Consider the following 23,225-nt stretch of genomic DNA (forward strand, 5'->3'; position numbering starts at 1 on the left):
ATTAACATTGATTGGCAAACAGTCACACAAATTTAACTTGTTCAATATGTATTAAAATCAGAATTATGGGCAATTTCTTTGGTTTTGAAAATGCTCATTACAACACAACACCTATTGTCTTGATTATGAACCCTTAATAGCATCAATGAGCTATTATGTAAGCAATCAATACAATATGATTTTCATAATACCTGCGTGAGCTTCTAGACTTTGTTTAGCATGGGAGTATAAGCGTAACAGGTGCAAATGTCTGTCGAGCAAGGCCAACTGCCTACCACGCCATGGTTCACGTAATTCCCCAACACCAGCTACTTCCTGAAGCAATTCTTTCTCTTCCTGCATCCAGAGAGCTCTAGAATCATCAAAAGACAAAATCAGTAATAGGTACACTAGTTCTACGTATTTCTCCAGTTCAGTATTCTTAACACTAGATAAAGCACTTACAGAAGTTGGCGTGGTATAGCAAAGCACAGTCTACTTTCAGCCATCATTTCATGAACGGAAATGTCACCTCCGAGACCTGAGTGCAGTCGAAACGAGTGAATGGTGGCATTTGCATGAAGGAGTGGAAGGTTCCTGGACTGAGCTGGTAAACGAACAGCTCCTCCTCCAGGCCTTGAGCCGACTCCCCAAACGCCACTGGTGCCACCCAGCGGATTGAGCCGTGGCGGCAACGAGAGAGACCTCCTGTGGCACGGCGGCTGACCAGGAGCAGTTTCAGTTTGCTGCTAAAGAAATTGAGACTTGAATAAAAATATGATAGCGACATTATTCTCAGAATAAATACATACACATAAATCAAACACACCACTATATCCCATACAAACAGTCAAACCAATGCGACACTCATCTCCAGACCAGAAAAATATAAGCGGAAGGAATGGGAAAAACTCACCACTGGTTGGCTTTCTGGCAGCGAGTGGACCGGCGTGGACTCATGGCTGCCCTTGCCTCCACCCCCACTGACAAGCGACTCGCCCTCCTCCTCCATCTCGAACACCCAGACAGAAGCAGTGACAAAGCCGACAGCGGCACCACCTTCAACCACCTCACCAGGAGGGCAGGGGGAGTGGGGAGAGCGGAGTGGAAGACGACTACGCCCCGAACTCCAAAGAGACCCAAGGGTTGCCACAGCAGCACCAAGAGGAGTGGCCGTCCTAGACAGCCTCTCTCGAACATCATACGCTGAGATTCTAATCTTCGTTTCGTGACCTAAACCTTCTGAAGCTCGAAAAAGAGCTGTGCTCAAAAACACTGGGTTGCTACTCCTCTGTAAAGAATAAATGATCCAAGTGTAAACATAATACCATAATACCCGAAGAGAGCTTACCTATATTTTTATTTTATTTATTCCTATCAACACCAAAAACAGCCCCCGAGGTTTCCACAAATCTGCTCCCCAGAATTCTTCCCCAAAAATATAAGAAGGGTTGATTTATTCTAAGGCATCTATTTAATTGAATTGTCTTATTCAATTTAATAATTTTATTTTCCAAAATGAATTAAGCGAAAATATTTCTCCCAATATCACTTTCCTTTGCCAAAATATTTCCAAGGGAATTTGAAGGCAAATATAGCATATGAGAAAACATTAGTGGGTACTTACCTCAACTACCTCAGTCCTAGCACATTCAACCCAAGCACCTTCAAGTGGAATAAAAGCGTGGATAAGAAGCATGGGATTTGGGGGGCGTCCGTGGCCATCACATAACAAATTGTCACAAGACAGAGAAACTTCACACAGGGGCACCTCCGAGGGATCTGAAAAAAAAAACATTGACAATAGAGGGAGCAGTTGAAATTACATAAACTGCACAATAAGTTATCATATGAGGTAATAGGTCTGGGTGATTGTAGAAAAATATGGTCAGTATTGTCACCTACAGCGTACTGTGTAGTGCTAGGAGAAAAAATGCATAATAAAAAAGGCTGTGCATTGTAGTAATATTAAAATATAAAACAATAAATTAATGAGAAAGATGTACATAAGCACTTAACTTAGGCATAGAATTTTGATTTAAAAATATGAATTCATCTCATGACAAAATAATACAGGCTCAACTGTAAAAATTGGATTTATTCATAAAAATAACATTTATCCTCATGAGCCTGCCCCGAATTGGGTGTGCACAGGATACACAAGGGTGCAGCTCACACAAGTAAATATGTTACTCTAGTTAGAATTTAAGGTGTACCATCATTTGCATAGCCACAGGGGGAGGGAGGTTTCCAGGTAACCCCCCTCGAGTTTTTAAAATAGGTGCCAAAAACAAGTAAGATGGCCTTATTAAATAACTTTTAATAAACAGGAGCACAAAATTACTGCTTTTCTAGTAAAAAAAATCATGTTTTCAACATAAAAAATCCATAAATATTCCAGGGGAGAACCCCCATTTGCCCCAGGGTGTTCTCCATACACTCTCGAAGGGCCCCGAAATCTCCGGTAAATCCCCCCTCCCCCCAATTTCAAAATCCTTGCAACACCACTGTGTGCCATGTCTACATAATGAATAGTTAGAGCATCATCTTGAAATCAAAAACTTGTTCAAGCCCTTCAGTTGAAAGATGCTTCTGTGTTATATTCAAATTCAGACCGTGATAACTCACTACGTCATCTCATTCCTTGGAAATTAAATTTATCTTCCACTTCCTATTTCTTAAAGTAAAATTCCTGATCTTCGATTACTAATTTATACTGTTTGAATCCACAGTGTTATTAGAGTGCAGTCTCAAGTGCAAAAAATAGCTCGAGATGCACATGTTTTGCTCACTGAATATCTATAACCTACCCTGATATATTTTTTGCGAGATCACAGTCTTTTGCAATTCTTTATCTTGAATTCCAATGCACAGAGCAGAAGGCAGATACATCCTACCTGTAGCACGACAGTGGATATTGACTGTGCAGGTAAAGGGCAGAGTTGTGTCAGGTTTGCTTTAGGGTAAGTAGGTAAACCAGTTAAAAACAGACAATAGGAGAACAATCTCGCTTATATCAGTCTGCATCTCTATCACAGGTCTCCTCCGTCACTTGATTTGTTTTTTTTTTGTCTTCTGCCTCTTCCCACCTCTTTAAACTATCCGCATTAAGCACTTGTATTCATGAACCGTGAATCTGTGGTCTCAAAATTTGCAATGGCACAATCGCATGTTACTTGCCTTCGCGAGAGCTCTATATCTTTTTGTTTCTGAGTGTTGACAGCACCGCATGGTGGACAAACAGCATACTATCATAGGAAAAAAGCTAATCCTTTCAGAAAAAATAAAGGGTTCAAACATGACATCATATAAAGAATTCAATTATGTATTTAATCTAAAGAAATCAAGAAAAATAAATATTTGCTAAACAGCTCTGAAGGCAGTATTTCTTACGCTGCTTTAATGCTTTCGCTGTTTTCTAAAATTTCACACCATAGCCAACCTCTAGCACAATAACACAATGGCAATGAACAATCAACATAATTACCAAGGGTCGTTCCTTGCTTAAGTCTCCAAGCATGAATATCAAGATGCAGGTCACCCACAGATGGTGACAGCAATGCAGAAGACAAAGAAGTCACGGATGGTGGTTGCGGTGATCCCCGTCGCCGCAGGCGTAAGGCTTCAATGGAATGTCGAAGGGAAAGAAGGCGAGCTCGCACACAGTCATGACCAGCATGCCTCAGTGCCCTCACCCACCCATCCCTCTCCTCTTCAGAGAGTGCCCCCAACTGCTGCGTTTGTTGTCCACTACCTCCATCAAACACTAGTTAAAAGCAAGTGTATTCAGTTATTTTGATTTGTGAACAAAATGCCTCCTTGCAATTAAATAATTGCCTCGGCAACGCAAAATGAAAATTTCAATAAAAATCACTACATTTGTATACAAATTTTTAAAATTCTTAAGAGTAACGCGGTCACACAAATATTTACATTCAAAATCACTTTTTTCAAGATTGGTAGTTAAAAGATACAATTTAAAATTCACTAACAAACACGGCCGGCTAAATATGAAGTATCGTTTGCATGAAAATGAAGATTTCTGCACTTTGTTTCAACGTAATTGAGAATGAGTTGAGAAAGGAAGACGAACTAGTTGCTAGTATGTGATGGGCATTTATACTAAGCAGGTCATTTTTTACTCATTACAAAAAAATTGGTAGCATAAACTCATGCACGCACATACACCTTTGTGGTAACATGTGGCCTTTTGCAATGAAATATGTAGTGGCAAAACCATTATTTTCCATCATCGGGTTACGAATTATGTTTACCAGAGATAAGGAGGAGATACTATGACCAATTTAAAATAAAATTTGGTGGCAGACTTATGTAATCCAAAACTTAAAATTTCCTGCAAATAGCTGGCAGGAACTTTGTAAATGAGACCTTCTAAAATGCATTGGCAATAATGCATGACCTAAATCAAAAACGCATTTGAGCATAGTGAAAAGATATCAGAATCCACTCAACGTGTATAATACCATTTATAATACCATTTTTCTGAACTGACGGCGGCTGACCTTGATCGTGCTCCAAACCCACCCACTCTTCTAGCCAATCACAGAATAGCGACAGGAGAAAGTGTGGAAGAGCCCGCAGTCTCTCTCCGAACTCCGTGCAGTGCACATCGCTCTCAAGCTAGCAGTGTTGCCAAGCCGAATCTTTGGAGATCGCACAGCGCTCGTTCTGCTGCCCCCTAAAGTACCGTTATTCCCAATGCTGGCAACGCCAGTCGGCCGGATGGAGGAAAAAAGGGAAGGGGATGGAGGAAAAAAGGGAAGGGGATGGAGGGGAACGGAGAGGTGGAAGGGGCAGCGCTTCTCATTGGCTAGTTTCTATCTTCCACCCAGCCGCCGTCAGTTCGGAAAAGTGGTATTACTACAAGCTCAAATGCAAAAGAATAAAACACATTAACCCTTTTAGTGCCAGCCGGCCGATCTATCGGCCTGAGGGATATGCGCGAAGAATGCCACGGGCCGATCTATCGGCCGGGTGTATTTAAATTAATTTAAAAATTAAATATTTTACCCAAGTTGTACAAAAGAGATAAAAACATAGGTGAACTTTTTAATCAATGACGTAAGCATTAGAAGTTTAAATTTAAAAAATTAGCTTCAACACATTCATATTAGAATTTTTATAAAATTTTAAGTAAAATCGTGCAAATTCATCAAAAAAGCCCTGGCATTCTTCGCATATACCAGGCAAAAAAGGCTGGCACTTAAAGGGTTAAAGATAATCAGGAACATCATCTCTCTAATTACATTTTTAACCACTTCTTCAACTTACCAAGAATAAATGGGTAGTAGAAGAGTTCACCATGGCCCGCACCATTGCCACCAGTTGGAGTGGTAGGCGTGCCGGAAGGGCTGGTGATACCCTGACCTTGAGGAGCTGGGACGGGCACCTCTCCTTCCTCTTCTATTCGAACAGTGCACTGCTCCAAAACAATCAATCCTGCGGGCTCGGACCACTGCTCTCGTCCTTTCAGGTAAAACAACAGATTTCCACGCAGGCGGCACCATCTCTCTGTACTAACTAATGGACCAAAACCACTGTTTTATACACTGCAACTACAGTCATTGATATCATTAAACAATAGGCACCACACCTCGAAAGCACCTGGCCATAATGCAGTAAGATGAGTTGAATCATAATGTGCGTTTTAAATTGAATTCATAACTTTTAAAATGTAACTATCAAACTTCTCTCAGGTTGCAAATCAAATCACATATGAACTTTTACATTAAAGCAGATGGTGAAATAAGCAAGACATGCAGTTTGATTCCTGCAGGAATATTCCCCAAGATTTTATCAAAGTGACACCAGTTTTAGCCAGAACACCAAAAATGGAGCAAAAATAGGTAAAAATGAATTTAGAAAATAAGGAGAAGTTTCATGAATTATACCTGAATTTGTGGCAGTGAAATTTATCAGGAAAAAATAATTGACAATAACATAATTAAAATTTAGATTGAATACTCTCTAAGTGGTAATGAAGCAACTCATTGGGATGAGTACAATCAATTATCAGTGAGAAAAATAATTTCAGAAAACTAATTTCTGTCTTTAAACTGATTGAATGAAGCCCTTCTTAGAGCCCTTTCAATTTTTCTAAATTTCAAAAGACACATCATTTACTATTTATTCCTCAGGGAATTTTTTCCAAGGCAATTAATGTGAATTTTATCACAGTTCACACCCTTCGACAACAGTTGCATTCAGTGGTTTCCGATTGAATATTAAGGATGGGATACATATTGCACGAGAATTTCAGAAACTGACATTTCATTAACCTACTCCGACATTATAATCAAGGGTATAGCAAGGAAACAAAAAAATAAAAACCTTACTGACCATGATTCATGAGAAATGATAATACAGGAGTCCTAAATGATCCTACTCTAGAAAAATAATTTAAACAGAGACTTAGGAAGTCACTCATTGGCAAAATGAAGAAAATGAGGGAGAATGGTAAGCATAAGCCTCATTGTAAGATGCCCAGATGCACCCATAGAATTGTTTAAGTAAAGCCTACACCGTTAAATTATATCCTCAATAATTATGGCAGAGTAATAGAAACTTGGGCATCCAAAATTCTTACCGAGCTGCCATCCCATTTTTCCCATGGTCATCACATTTTTATCAACATGAATTAAAACAACAATCAACATGAATTAAAACATGAAAATTAAAGGTATAAGAATAAAAATGGTCAGTATCAAGAAAATGAAAGAAAATGGAAATTTCCCCAGTATATCCTGTCTGCAAATACTCTATCTAAACCCAACCGCAATAAAAATGTACAATGAAATACAGTTATGGAATAACTGCAAGAGACATTGCGAAGACTGTAAATAAATGAACCTTAAGTTTAGAACAAGTTATAAAATGAGAATCACTTCCACGTACAAAAATCTTTTAAAAAATCATGAAAGAAATGCATGAAATATACTTCCTTGTTAGATTTTTACACATGCTTATGTAAAAGGCACGCACATAGAATATATCTATACTAGCTATATTCAGCTAACAATGGCAAGAACTCCACCTAAAAACTACATTGAGGCAAGCTTCAAAATATTTAATGGCAATTTGAATATGGATTAACTACGGCAAGCATATAAAACAGCTAAAAAAATAATAATGCCAATGCAATAATTTTAAGCATTGATAAACTGTATCAATTTTCACAAGCAGAAAAATCTATGCTATCTATTCACATTGACTAGGATGCTCTTAAAAAATACATGTTAATCTCATATCTAATGCAATGAAAACTTATTGCTTAAAAATGAAGTTAACATTGATTCAATAATTTTATCTCATTCATGCACTCTTTATATGCTACCATACTCATATATGCTTGAGTACAAATACTTTCAAAATTCTATGTAACAGCTAAGGATAAACTGTCCATGCACAACAAATCTACCACTATTTTAAGGCAGAATGAATCACAAATTTGCTAATTCATACAGCTGAAAACGACTATTTCATCGCAAGTTAAGGCCTGATCTTTCAACCTGCAATGACACACGCCCCTCATCATTGAAACAAAATGATTGAAACTGAATAAATATATGCAACTACCTAACACATACAAAACCAAGGCCTACTCACGGAGAAAATCTCTCAACAAAATTCAAGAGCCTAATTTGTACTCCCAAGGGAAAAGAAAGACATGACACTAAATTGAACTTGCTATTATGTAGTACCATGATACCATTGAGAGATCCATTTTGAATAGAGAAGTAACCTAGGAATGATTTACACGAAATAAATACATATGAAATTGTACCAATAACTGATGGAACATTTAAATAGAATATGAGAGGGCTTGAGTGTGAAATAACAATGTGCCCTGATTCATGAGAAAAGAATGAACACAATTTTGAGATAAAAAGAATCAATACTAATTTTCTTCACAAGAGTGAACAGGATGATGAAGACTTCATAACTCTATTATTACCCCTAGGCCATAGACCTACTCATAACTTCCTTCCTAAACAACAGAGTAGCAGCTTTTTATACAGTCCGTAATTACTGTCATTTGATGTCATACTTATGACAGTGGATACTTGTACGACTGCCAATGACATTCATTGCTACTTGAAGTGAGTCATTGGAAATGTCATTGTCATTGGAAAACAGGAGTAGTCAAACTCATGTTTTCCAATGACATTCATAGCAACACAAGATAGATTACTTTGTTTTTGCATGACATACAAAGTGAGGAAAGATAAGATGTGTCATTTTTCTTGCATTGACATTATCATCATCAAATCACTTTGTATAACCTAGCTTTCCATCCTTTAGCTATTGTTCAATTCTCTTACTTTCTGGAATCATAAATAAACATGAATGTACGTGAGAATTTCAATTAGTATCACAGATATTGAATTACCAATAACCTGGAAGGTAATTATAATTACAGAGAGAAGAAACTCAAAATACAAACTTTTATGAAATTTCATTTTTAATAGTTTCATAATTCTGTTAAAAAGTTTCGTAAATTTTACCTCTGTACAAACGTAAAACCAAAATTAAATTAACAATCCCATAAAAAGTGCTCAATAGATAACTACAGCAGGTCGCTTTCGGTGCTTGCAATGAATGCCAAGTGTCCTTTGAACAGATATACAGGTTACTCAAATGAATGCCACAAATAAACCACGAGAAACAACAATGCAGAATGCTGCAGCAGGAGAGGATAAAATGACGTTTCCTATGTCCCAAAGATTTGGTAAGTAGTAAGTAAGTGTAGGAAAGGATGCACCATACCAATAATTAAAAAACCAACATGCATAATACATACAAAGGAAAAATATTAAATAAAAACTAATAGCAATAGCATGCAAGGAAAACCAGCCCGACTACAAATTACCAATTGACAAAAAATCCTTCTTGGTATTCAATGTTAAGGCAATCCTCTTACCATTAGTAATTATTACAATCTTGTGCCAGTCGTAAAACCAATAAACCTAGGCAGCACACACCAATGATTGTGAACTGTGAACAGTAAAATCTAGATACATGACAAAAGTTGCAGACTAATGACAGTGTATCTTGATGTGAGTTTAGGCCCACAGTACTGTAGTTAAGTAACTGTGATAGTTGTGCTTAGCAATGAGTTTCTTGGCCAAATAGAACCTTACTTGCTTCATTCCACTCAATATTTTTCTTCTCCTTTTGTCTAACACTTACCAGCACAAGTCGAAACTGAGCCAGTATTTAGGAACAGAAGCTGCTAGGCAAATATTAACAGGACAAATTAAAAAATGGCTGCTTTCTTTGTTTTTAGTTTCTCATTATCTATTTGGGAGAGAGTAAGCAACGTAGTTTCATTTCAAACCAAGGCCCCCATTGCAAAAAAAAAAAGATTAAACCTCAAAACTAAATAACCATAACCAGTCTATCAAGTGAGTGAGGAGCAATAAGTGGCTGCAGATGGACAGCTTTTCATTGAAATTTTTGGCAATACCTTTATTATTCGTCCCTCGATAGCAGCTCAGCTCACGCAGATGGGACCTTTTGGCCCTTTTGCTCTCATTCCCTGCAAAGTTTTATAAATCACTGAACAAAAACAAATTCTACGACATCCATAACAAGGCAAGTGGCTTGAAAACTCAATGGATTCCAAAATCATTACCTAAAAATAAAATATTTCATACAACCAAGTACATAATGGTTTTAGCATACTTGGAATTAGCTTAAAATTACAGTTTACTGGGGATTCTTGGTGAGGGTATCTTATTGTTTGTACAGCAAACACATTCTCCATTTAACACCCTAGTTTATTTATTACAAAAATGGCAACTAACAAACCAGAGTTTTATGATTAATACGGTTATTAGAATATAAGAAATAGTTCAGACATGAATTAATGAGGGTTAATAATGTTCAATGGATAAAGATTTAAATATGCCCGATGCTATTGAACTAAAATGCAGAATGCTATTTTTATATTCAAGGAGCATTCTCCAAATTTACTGACTCTAGCATACTTATTATATGTACTACTCACTGGATCCCAAATACAACAGATTTCAAAGCATAAAATCAATAATGAAGGGAAAAAGTGAAAAATACACAATATCCAAATTTCAAACTCTTTGAAGAGACTAAAAGATACATCAATAAGAGAACTTACTTCTTACATTGGAAAGAGTACATATAATGCAATAACTAGTCATATATTTCAGTAAACCCCAACGCGTTTAGTCATTTTACACCCATTTGCCTAATTAGAACATATTCACCAAATGAATATTTCATTTTAAAATCGATCATCTTTCCAATGTGACATTCATGAAATCCTCAACCCAATTTAGTCATATTTTTACATCATGCTCCATTAATCAGGGAAAATTACAATGATACAGAAAAACCAAGAAATTTCAACTGAAATCACATTCTCCATCAACTAATATAAATGTTATGTAACCCACAGAAATACATAAATATGTAAGATAACCCATATATTCCACTGAATAATGTCCAGTAATAACACTACTCAAGTATTCATGACTTTATTGCATTCAAAAAAGCACAAGAGATTAAAAGCAACCACCCAAATAGAAATGCACGTAAGGTGTCATATGAACCATAACAGTGTAAGGCATCAAGGACCTAAAAGGGTAATTCAGGAAATTTTCTTTGGGGGCTCAAAATTCTGGTGGTGGAAAATGCCAATTCCAATCACTCTAATAAATCTCAAGTGACACTTATTTCCCAGTAAATTTATCCAGTTTCCATGAAGTACTTCTTAAATATTTATAAATGCACAAAAACCATCACATGACTAATCAGAAAAATAATTTTTTAAATTCTATTATCATAGCTAAGATGGAAATGTATGATAAAATTAACTTGGAAGTAAACCCTATGCGTCAAATACCTGGTGATGCATAAGTATTTCCAGGAGAAAGGATATCATTGCAAGGTTTTTAAAGTATGAATGCACACAATACAAGCAAACACTTAGTGACGATAGAACACTGCCGAAATAATTAATCAACATAGCTAACAAAAAACTTTCTATGCATTTTAAAACACATGGTTCACAATTATACACAAATTCCATGAAACAAATCCGATATTTCACCACCAGGCACAAAAAATATTTCATTTAAAAGACCTATCCAGGTAGGTTTGGATTGGTGTTAACAGAGCTCACCCCTCTTTACACCATAAATATGTGGTTTCACAAAATTTAGGTAAGGCGGCCAGTTGCTTGACAATTCTTTCCTGGATATCCGTAGGAAATGATCCATATATTCTATTGCAACCATAAATCACATATCTTACAATATGCTACAAACATACAATTTGACTACATAAAAAGCACAGAATTTTTTTCACATTGCCACTGCTGAAGTATATACCACATACAGCAGACTCCCGATTATCCGGCTGCGGTATATCCGTACTGCGGATTATCCGTACATGATTTTTACTCTCGCTCGATATTTTCCGCGATCTTTATTTTTAAAAATCAGACGCAAAATCGCCGGAATTACTGCTTTGACGCTACGATACACCGGGCTTATTATTTCCGTTCGAATCCCCTTTGTAAAACGGAAGCGATCGCGCGCAGGCTGCATTCAAGGGAGTACCGCGTTCCTGTTTTCCAAGCCCCGCAGCGCGACTGCGCTCCGTGATCACGAATACACGTCCCGCAGCAGTTACAACCCGGGCAACTTGTGCGAGAGGCGACTACATGGCGTGGTGCCTGACAGTGTAATTCCGACGTCGAACAGTGGTTTTGACTTATTCGTGCAAACCACTTTTCTGTATCCGTGATCACAAAGCCACGGATGTGTGGTTTTCAAAACCAGGCCTTACTTGGAGTATTAATAATACGAGTAAAACCACATTATCCCTGCTAAAAAGATCGCGACCTGCCGAAGAAAGCTCTCAATGGGTCCGGGAAGCACTCTAAAATAACAGAATAACTGCATAAACAATACCACATACTTTGCTTTACATAAATTATGAGCATTAAAAGCCTTTAAAGTGAAAGTTTGGGTTATCCGTGTTTTCCGATTATTCGTGCCGTCTTTACCCATCATTAGCCCGGATAATCGGGGGTATGCTGTATATGATTAACCTTCCCAATGCATACATTTACAAAAACTTGCCGTTAAATAACTGGTACGTAATTCTACAAGTTTGGTTCAAAGATATGAATTCAAATACCCCCTAAAGAGGAATTACAAAACATTATAACAAATGCTTATTAAAAAAATGATGGTTAATTCAGTAACGACAATTATTAAATAAAAAATAAATCACACCTAAATGTACATAATAAAATACAATAGGTTGTATCCCATCCCCCAACTTTTTTGTTCAAATACTCCCTGATCTAATGAAAGTTAAGACATCAACAATATTAAAATCTGTCAAAAAGCTTTCATGGAGTATTTTCAAAAAATGACTTTTTCATCATGATCAGAGATGTCTAATTCCTAATGTTGGCAGTATAGACTGGTGCTGCCATAACTCTGTTAGTTTGTATAGCCAATATATCTGATTTTGTAACAATGTGGCACGCCATTGAAGTCATTGGCTCACTAAATATCCTTTATTTCATTTTATCATTCTATAATGATTACAATTACTTTTCAGACAATCTAAAGTGGTGCTTTTCATCATGAATTGTCCCAAGTGAAATAAAATAAAAATAACAAAAAATAAATGTATATCAACAATTTCATAATATTTTTGCCAGCACTTGGAGGGTGAATACAGAGCATGATAACTTTAACAGCACATTTGTAGAATGTACCAAGAATTACAGTGGACAACCACTCGGTGACTATAGAAACCAAGAAACCTGGAAATTAATTGACTCAATAACCTTTAGGGAGAAAGAAAAGGAATAAAAGTATTTATGCTTCAGTTTTAACATACACCTGTAAGTATTTATATGCAGAATGAAAATCAAAAAGAATAAAAGTCTTAAATGATTAGGTACTCTGATAACCAAATCCTTAGATACCTTCTTCTTCTTCTTTGACAATGGATGAGGCAGTTGAAGGAAGGAGCTTCAAGATGATCTTAACTTTCCCACTTTGGAGGTACAATGACTAGAAAAAGTTTCCCAACAATGGAAAAGCAATACCTACTTACGCCCTTGGATGAATTTTGGAATGGAAAAAACTTTCTCTATTGTTGTGGGTTACTATTATCTGTTCATTTTATCTCTGCGGGTCAGCTTTCGTGAGATCCCGGACACAATCGGAGGGCCTCGCTGAAGGGGGAGGGGCCTCGCTGAAGGGGAAGGGGTAGTACCGAGAGAGAGAGAGCAGGAGCGACCTTAACGTTGCCAAATGTACACAGGCGCCCTAGTGTCGCACTGAAAAGGTGTGACTCATACGTGGCCACAGATATTTTGGGCCCGGCGGCGAAACAATGCATACAATGTATAGCTACTTATTTACAGGGGATTGAGGATAATCCCATCTCAGAAGCCAGGATATTGTCCGCTAAATGCGAGACCGCTGGTGAAAGGCATACATAAGCGTAACATTCTGATAAACGGGGATTGCAAGGGAATTTGTGAGGATGAGGATGCAAAAAGAATGGAGAAAAGTAGCACGACGGGTATTTTATTACATAATTTATTTTGTACTTATTGCTGGAGTGGTGTGGCTAATAAATCAACCTCCTCGTCTTCCCTTCCGTCAGTGTCTTAATTTTCGGAGTCACTTTCGGAGCCGTCAATAAACACGCTTGGATGTTAATCTTTTAAATCAGAGGTATACAAAAATATATAGGTTGTAATACCCAAAAGTAAATACGGAGTTGAGGAAAAGGGTTAGGGTTTGTTAATAAAGGGATCGGAAAATTACTGAGAGGGAATAGGTGGAGGGAGGGAGTCGGTGCTTATGGGAATGCAAAAGGTGAATAAAAATTTTCTGGAAAGGCGATGTAAAAGGATTGATGTGGAAGAATAAGGAACAGTAAGTTACAAGTTGGATTTAAATGGAAGAATCGAAGAGCACCAAGAGAACGCGCGAGATTTGGCAACACAGCTAGCAGATTCACGAAGTTGACGCGACGGAGGTCTGAGAGCAACTGAAATTCCGAAGTGCTAGGCCACGCCTACTGTCTGCTGATTGGAAGAGGGAAAGTCACGTGTAGATAAACTTTCCCTCCTCTCACCCCAACTCGGTTAAGCCACACCAGCTCACCCGCAAAGATAAAGTGAACAGACCTTATAAGGCCACAAGTGGGGTAACATGGCAGCTAATGTATAAACTAACTTATCTATCAGAGAATAGAATATATTTTTATCAACCTTACTTGACTGCTATGTTAAAAAGAAATGACTTGTAAGACCAATTTTTAAATGCATAAAATTATAGCATTTACTGTCTGCAAAAAAAGCAAGACAACGGAGTTTGAGAGGCTCAAGCATCTAAGCAAAGATATGCCAATGCTGCAAAAGGCATACAAAAGAGAATTTATTTCCTTGTTGCATCACATTCTATTAAAAACCTCAGGCCCCAAAGTATTTCCTGTAGTTAATTTTTTCTCAAAAAAGTGTCAATTTTTTGCGCGTAAAATCAAGTTGCCTAACTTTAAGCACTTCTTATTCCTGTAGTTTTCGTTCCAGTATCTTGCAATTTTGTCATTAGAAAGCCTGATCTAGTATTAACAATTTACAGAAAACAAATTGTTTATACCACAAAAATTGATTGATTTGTTGTAAACAACGCAAATCTCTGCTAACTTTGAAACCAATAGGCAATAGGTCATTTGAAAATGAATTGGTACTGTTTAGTGCCATACATGTTAAATGTTGGCAGTATATTCAATATCGTTTGATATATTATTGTTTTGAGCTGCGGTTGTCGCTTTTTCTCTGTCTAGCAAGGCAGTTCATAACAAAGCAGTAGAAAAGAGTCTCTCTCGATGCCACGCGCTGTTGCCACATCGTGCATAGCGACGCACACTACAGTGCCCATCATTTAAAGTAAGAGGGCCAACTGCTGAGTCAGTGGCAACCATGCACCTCTTTTCTCCTCCCTCTCCCAAGACGAAGCTGCTGGTACACCTATAGAAAAATCTATGTAAATAATAAGCAATATTGACCTTTTTTAGTGATAATAAATGCAAATTTTACATTCATTGTACAGCATACATCAGTACCAATTAATTTTCAACTCACCCATTGGTTTCAATGTTAGCATAGATTTGCGTTGTTTACAACGAATCAATCAATTTTTGAGGTATGAACAATTTGTTTTCTGTAAACTGTTAATACTATATTAGGCTTTCTTATTTTGAATCAGGAACAAATACTATGGGAATACAAAGTGCTCAAATTTGGGCAACTTGATTTTGCACGTAAAAAATTGGCACTTTTTTGAGAAAAAATTAACTACAGGAAATACTTTGGAGTCTGAGGTTTTTAATAGAATATGATGCAACAAGGAAATAAATTCTTTTCTATGCTTTTTGTTGCATTGACATTGATTGCTTCGCTTAGACGCTAGTGCTTCTCAAATTCGGGTGTCTTGCTTTATTTTACAGACAGTAGATAAGTCCCTGATTAAATCAGTATAACAAGCACTAAACAGTGATAGTGTTAAACATAATCCAGCAAGAATATTTTTAAGGCCATACCAATCCATGACGTCTGACTTTTCAATCTTCATTAGCCCCCATTAATAAATGAGCCATTGAGTTTAAAGATGGATTAGAATTGTTCAAGATTGATACTCATTCATTACTGTGCTTTATTTAATTTTCTTCATTACAAATTGATTTCTTTGTCTTTACATTTCTACAAATCAAGCATAGCATAAACCAGGTAATTTGCAGACCCTCAAATACAGTTCTTTTTGACTATGTGTATAAAAATAAAAAAATAATTTATGCATGTAACATTGTTCTTTTTTTATTGAAGATCATCTCATGAAATCGTATCTGATAACCTTTTTTTACTTCATACCGAGACGCAGAGCCAAATATAAGATTAGATTATATCTTCAGAGGGAGGGAGGGGCATATAATTTAAGTTTATTTTTTTAGTAATTTGAAATAAACACAATCCGTGATATTTTATATTTAGAATTTTAAAATACATGGAGGCATGACAGAAGTAGTAGACAAACAGTAAGTACTGCAATAATTTTAAGCAGGGGGTTGATTCCAATTGCAGTATTAAATGCTTCCATTATTACTGGAGGGAGTGCGGGACGAAGCTGGAGCCATCCTTATAACTGTCCGAGATTATATGTATTATCACACCAGTATTATGAAGTTTCTCTGATGACAATTTTTTTTTGTTTTACCACAAGAAGACCAAAGATTCCAAGAGCAAATCTGCCTTGATGGGCCGTGTGATTTTTTTCCTCAATATTCTAGAATTAATTGAAATTAGTAGCTAAGCATGAAGCAACTGAGAGCATCCATCCGGTTGCAGATGGCGGGTCAACCTCTAGAGGTTAGCTGCAATAAAAATGAGCTTGCTCATTGAATAAGAGGGGAACCCAAAAATAACCAGAAGGAAATCGCTCGGCTCGTTACTCTAGCAGTTTGGGATTCACCCTTTCTGAGTCAGTATGCAAAATGGCATGGATTTAGATGGCTGGAGCAAGTCCCAGTGACAATTTTGCTATTGGTAGAGTTTTTCAACCTCTTCAATTTTAGAATTGGCTAGTATTCGAGAGCAGCGTGAAATGTTTAAATTTTTTTATACTTGGCAAAAGCAGGTTGGATGCTGTTGATATGTAGTCTAAACCTTACAAAGAACATGCCTTTAAAATAACTCCAGGGTACCATTGGTATTCTTGATGCAAATGCCGTAAGATGTCCATCGTAGACATTCAATGCCCAAGCTGGCCTTCCACGTCCAGAACTGATGAAAATGAGGAAAAAATTCATGCCCTTGTGTATGGGATAGGAGGCTAACTAACGAGGAACTCACTCAACAATCTGGCCTTTAGTGGACTTCTGTACAGTGAATAATTTGCAAATGAGACTTATTGAGACAAAGTTCATCCCCCGCTTGTGGACTCCTGATCAAACTGTTTTTGGCAAAAACCGTACAACACCACTTCCTCACCCACCAGATCTGGCACTTTGTGATTTCTTTTTGTTTCCCCAGATGAAAGGGAAACGTTTTGATGACCTTCCAGAGGTGAAAAGAGAATCAACGACCAACTACAAGAAGCCATCGGAAAGGACAGGTACCAAAAGTGTTTCGCACAATGAAAAAAATGTTTGAACATCAGTGTTAATGAAGAGTACCTCAGAGGTTACTAATGTTTGTGATACAAAGAAATGAATTCTGAGTTTTTAAAAATTTTGTCGAGCTATTTTTGTGTCTTCCCTCATAAGGAGTAGTGGAAAAAAAGTGATGGTGTTCTGAGGGGCCTATCCTTGGGTAAGGTAATCCATTGAAATGATGTATCATGATGCAGTATACTGCAACCTGTGAAGAGGTTATGGCTTGTCTCTGAGAGGTCTCCAAAAACTATGATTCCCAAGGAGGGGATGACAACAGCTCCTCTTCATCAAGTGAAGTTGATGACCACAGTGGTAAATATAGTGATGCTCATTTCACTGCACATGTGGTAACATTTAATATAACAGCTGAAGTGCTGTCATGTGGAAAGAAATAGGAAACCACCACATTAATATTCCAAGGTGTTGCAGCTACTCTAATCATCAACCCAAAATACATGATAGCATTATTTCAAACAAAATATTCTGGACATTAAGTATTACCCTATGTATTCGGATCTTTGGGTGGGGATACATTGATCGAAGGTGACAAAATTTTAAGGATAGGGACATAGAATGTGGATTCACTGCCAGCCTGAGGAAGAGATGAGAACCTGGAGGTGGACATGAGAAGAATGACCGTAGACTTACTAGGAATCGACAAGAGGAAGTAGACTGAAGAGGAGATGTTTGGAGTGGAAGCTCCATGGTTACACACACTTGATCTGTAAATGGGAATGGTGTAGTTGTGATAAAACTCAGAAAGAGCGCAGGAATGTGTATGAAGTTCCCATAATCATAACAAAAGTATAATCATTTATAATATCATGAAGATGAGGAAGTAGAGGACATATAGGAGGATATTGTGGAATTATTCAAATGGGGAAGAATAACTGGAAAATATGAATTAGGCAAAATGAAATGACAGATGAAAAAGATTACTAGAAATCTGCCCTTAATATAGAACCTCAGTAGCTAACACGTTAGTTAAAAGTCACAACCTACAAAATTACACCTGGAAAATTCCAGAGGAAGTGAGAAGATTTCAAGTAGACAAAATCTGGATGAAGCAAAGGTTCAGAAATCAGAATGAAGATATCATAGTCTACCCTGGGGCAGATACCTATCGATAGTGACCATAATTTAGTGATTATAAAATGCAACCTAAAATTCAAGAAACTGAAGATAACTGTGAACAATGTCCTACAAGTAGAAAAACTGAAGAGGTTCAACATCAGGCAGCCCATAAAAAAGCAGTAGCGATCAAAATGTGTAAAGGATCATTCTACCGAGAAATCATTTCAAGATAAAAATGTAAATTAATGGCTTACAGAAGGCCATAAAAGAAGTTCTTGGGAGAAGACAAGCCGTCAAGAAAAATCCATGGATCATGGATCAAGTATTAGAACTCACTGAACTCAAACATAATAGTTTAAGAATGTGAAAACCAAAGAAGGGCAACAACTACAAGAAAATGAGGAACAAAATAAGATGTAAAGCGAAGAAAGCTGAAAAAACTTGGATGAATAATATCTGCAAAGATTTGCACAACAGCCTTTCACATTGAAAAAAAAGCTGCCTTGAACCTATGAGTGGCAGCCGGGCGATGTATTGGATCAAGGGGTAAGTGAATAAAATCATCTGATTCGGGCATTACTTGGTGGAACGATGAAATGTTCATGGTGAAACAAAATCCAGTACTATTCCACAAACTTATTATTATTAGTTGTCAACTAGTTTCGACTTTTATACCGTTTTTATTCGCAATGCTAGTACGGCAAAACAGGCGTTTCTCTTCAAGAAGCTTTCAGTCTAGCTTCATCTTGCAAGCCTTAACATAATCTTTAACAACAAGTGCCTTAAACTTCAACTCATCCCGAATTACCCTCCATTCAACCAACAATGCCCAACCCCCTCTTCCTCAATTATGTCCCTCTCCCCCCCTCCTTCCCTCACACTATAGTTGGGTATATAAGGCTAGACGTTGTACGCTATTGCTATGTTAGTCTTGATAATGATGGTATAAATGTCGAAACTAGTTGACAGCTTATAATAAAAGGTTTGCGGAACAGTACTGGTTTTGTTTCACCATGAACATTTCATCATTCCACCAAGTAATTTCCAAATCAGTTGATTTTATTAACCTGGAAGAGTTGTACAATGGAAATTATCTTGAACCAAGAATGATTGGAGAGGAATGCAGAGTTGAAAAGGATGATATTGAACAAACCACATGAATGGGTAATATTGGGAGAGACAAGGGCGCAGCTAGGAATTAAGGCTAGGCGGGGGTTTTAAGCGCAACTAATAATGGGGGAATGGAATATCCGCCAGGATAAGCGGGAGGACCTTTCCCCAAATTTTTTTAAGATAAATGGTTCAATATGGTGTTTCATGGAGTTGAAATGGAGTTTCATGGCTGTGTGAATAGTTTGATGTTTTCTTTGTGAGTCATCCATCTCCCTAGTATTACTTAAAAAATTTGTCATTAAAATTACATGAAAATATTTTTATAAAAAATATTCTCTAAGGTCTAGCTTTGGGGGTTTTTTCCCCAAAATATCCTTTATCCTCCTCCTCGGTGTGCCTCTGAGGAGAGATACAATGAAGGTTGAGCTGAAAAATGGCACATGTTGCAGGCACAATGATTTTCAAGAGCTTGGTAAGCTTTTCTTCAATGGTGGATCCAGGGAGAGAAAAGGAAAAGCTCCCCATTCAAACCCTAAAGAATAGATTTTCGTTAAGAGAACCTAAAAAGAACTGGGCATAACTAAGACTATAAGAATTTTCTCAAATGGTAAACCAGGTCACAATATTTTCATCACAGCCAATGTCTCAATATTCCACTTATTAAGTACCATCATCAAAGCAGAGGAATCTCATCTCTTTCCTGACAGCAAAGCCTGTTTTAAGCATTCAATCATGTCCTACTATAAACACTGCAACACAGAGTATGATCCAATGGGGATCGGGTTGGTGTGGCGGCTAGAGTGTTGGCTTCCCACCCGGCGGGCTCGGGTTCAAATCCCGGCAGTGGCAGAGAATTTTCAGAGACAGCCCGATCCCTGCTTGAATGTTTCATGGAGGACATTTCAAGTGCAACACTCCGTCCGTCGGATGGGACGTTAAGCCGTGGTCCCCTTGGTGCCTTTCGTTAAGAGCAGGCTAACGCCGACGCCGGGTTTCTCTCCACCCTTCCTTCCACAACCTTCCCTCATGGCGCAAATGACCTCAGCTGCCGGTCACCTCCTCCAAATACCATACCAGTATGATCCAATAAGCTAAAGACACGCACATTTGCCATGGAAAAGACGTCTGCCTGGCTTATTTTAACTTTTATAACTGAATGATAGAGAAATGAATATTGTACCCACTCAAAGATGTAGTGAGGGACATTGATACAATCCTTAGGTATTCAAGCGCCGAATACTGACAACACTTCACAACTGCTGGCTTGAATATATTGAGAGCTTCTATGCTCATTGCACAAAACATCTTAGTTGTGACGAACTAACCTCATAAGGTTTTGCCACAAGAGACAAATCGTCAAAGCAAAAAAAAGCATACATGCAATTGACAAACTGATTTAAAAACAGCACATCTGAGATGTAAGATACTCCTTTGAACAAGTGAGAGTAGGTCACAATAACTTCTAAGCACCTTGAGGTACCAGAGCAAAAAAGTTACTTTCTGGTTTCTGATGCTTTCCCAGCATATGGCTCAGAATGATAAACCTATTGAAATATCAGTGCACTTCAGACAGTTTCAGTAGAATTGAGCCAGCAACGATTTTCCTGCAGATATGTTCACCAAGGTATTCCTAACAACAGGTTGAATTCACTAAGGATTTCAAGTGAGATAACAAGAGAAAATAAACTCATACATCTTAATCACAAAAAACACTAGTATCAAAGAAAAAGCTCATACCTGTCACAATGCACAAAGAATACCAGTGGAATTAAAGAGATTGATCGTGTGACAAAAGGCCAAACACCAATGTTTTATAAAAGTCAGATAGAAAATAACTTCTGCACACCTGCAAAAAATTAAATACTGACAAAATACTTGTATTTGCCTAGGCACATCAATACCGGCATCACATTTTAAGCACATTAAAGAAAGCTAAGCAACAAAATTATAAGGCTGAGGCGGCCTTTACTGGCAAAGACTTTGATGGAAACAGGACCCTCTTCAGGGATAGAAACTAATGTGAACTTAAGAACTAGGAATTTAGAATGACAGAAAAATCATACCAAAAAGTAGGCTGTAACTAAATGAGTACGCCAATTATAAAAAGATAGTTTCCATACATTGGTGCACTGGGCACAGTCAAACTTAATTTACAATGTGTACCACGTAAACTAAAAAGACATGAGCTCAGAAAAAAAGCAAAAATATAAGACATATGGTCTCTACAATTGGATAAAATTTAAGAATACCGCAAAAAATAACCGAGGGTGCGCCTCCTGTAAATTAGTTATCTAATTTAAAAAAAAAAAACAGAGGTACAACCATAGACATCTGAACTTAACGCGAGTCGCTCCAAACCACAAAATCATACCAGAGACAAATACAAGTTAAACATATGAGACAATTTGGCAAAAAATCTCTCATAAATCACAAAATTACAAGTTTAACAAGACTGAGGGAAACCACAAAATACGGCAATCTTCTTTAGAAAGCCAAAAAATATAACAGGGATATGTAAAGACCACAACTACGACAGAATTCATGAATTCAGTCCCATCACTTCAACATTCTCCGCAAATTTACAATACACAAACAAGACAAATATATGCATGGCTGTCATGCGTATTCTAAAAAATATTTATAATTATACATATACTGCATCTGCAATGCCTTACATATAAACAAAAACATGCAGGAGACAAGCAATAATTCATAATGCGGTATCGACATCTTAATGCTCATGCTTGATCACAATGAATTGAGCGTTCCTAAGGAATTTCACTCAACAAGTACATTTAAATTGATTGGTATTTTGCTGGCACTTCGCACAAGAAACAAGAACGAAGTTATGCCTTTCATCTCAACAACTGATAAATATTTTTTGTTATAAACATTTAGAACACATTTCTCAAAAAAACCGACGTTATGTACTTACTTTCAGTCCTCCTAAAGAAACCTTCCTGTCTTTCCCGAAGAAAAAGAATTCCCTCTTTGTCGAACTTCTGAGACGGCTGGACAGCAAGCGTAATCAACTCTTGCTTGTTAAACCTCATCTACGGTGGGAGTAAACATAGATCAAATTAACAAGCCAAATCGAGATCTACACTCATATATCAATAGCTAAAGCGTGCATGTACATGCATCCGATGATTTGATTAAACACCTACACAGCTACTAGCACATCACATAAGAACTACGGATGTATAAACACTTTACCCCCTACCTTAACAAGAACGTCAGAACGGGTTCACTACACCCATGTTTCTCCCACATACACTTATGAATGGTGATTTAGCGCCAATAGATGCCTCCACAGCGAAGCAGAATGTTCCAAAACATTTTCAATCACTACAAAGAGCACATACTGTGACACGACCCGGGCTCATTGACACAATACGTTCACCAACTCGCCCCTTGCCTTCCAGCCTGCTCCTGCATCAGCCGTTCCAGCCAGCCGAGCTACGACTGACCTACGCTCTTCGCCATACCGATTTCATCTGTATTGACGCACACGTAGGCAGCGGGAATTTGAATCACATAATACCGCAGACCTGCTTTACTCTATAAATATTCAACTAAAAGGGTCTATGAACTCATTATTAGTGTATCCCTATGTAATAATCTGAAAACAGATCATCAATCGAGCTATATCTGTTAATTGCGAAGTATTTACGGAGAAGTAAATTTATTATAATATTTGATACGTGAAATATCGATTACCTTATTTCCAAACGTTTTACCCTAATAAAATAAATTTACTTTTCTCATCACTATAATGAGGTTAAACAATGCTATTTTATAAATAAACA

At 37.3% G+C, this 23,225-nt stretch overlaps 1 protein-coding gene across 4 annotated transcripts in view; it reads right to left on the bottom strand.

The window, feature by feature from the left end:
- Window positions 1-22,891, bottom strand: part of LOC124158669 (inositol polyphosphate-4-phosphatase type I A-like) — a 45,780-nt gene extending 22,889 nt beyond the window's left edge. The window contains exons 1-9 of one of the 4 annotated variants that reach the window (XM_046533884.1): window positions 22,640-22,891; window positions 22,352-22,469; window positions 9,467-9,538; window positions 5,272-5,520; window positions 3,467-3,745; window positions 1,607-1,761; window positions 896-1,270; window positions 445-725; window positions 192-352 (exon numbers count right to left, since the gene is read on the bottom strand). In XM_046533884.1, coding sequence (XP_046389840.1) covers window positions 192-352; window positions 445-725; window positions 896-1,270; window positions 1,607-1,761; window positions 3,467-3,745; window positions 5,272-5,520; window positions 9,467-9,538; window positions 22,352-22,469 — 1,690 coding nt within the window. In that variant the 5' untranslated portion in view covers window positions 22,640-22,891. Of the gene's footprint in view, window positions 1-191; window positions 353-444; window positions 729-895; window positions 1,271-1,606; window positions 1,762-3,466; window positions 3,746-5,271; window positions 5,521-9,466; window positions 9,539-22,351; window positions 22,470-22,639 lie in introns of all 4 variants that reach the window. The other 3 variants (XM_046533883.1, XM_046533885.1, XM_046533886.1) reach the window with 3 other exon arrangements.
- Between the last annotated feature and the right edge of the window lie 334 nt (window positions 22,892-23,225).

Source organism: Ischnura elegans, chromosome 5, assembly GCF_921293095.1.
Source record: "Ischnura elegans chromosome 5, ioIscEleg1.1, whole genome shotgun sequence".
NCBI classification, from domain to species: Eukaryota; Metazoa; Arthropoda; class Insecta; order Odonata; family Coenagrionidae; genus Ischnura; species Ischnura elegans.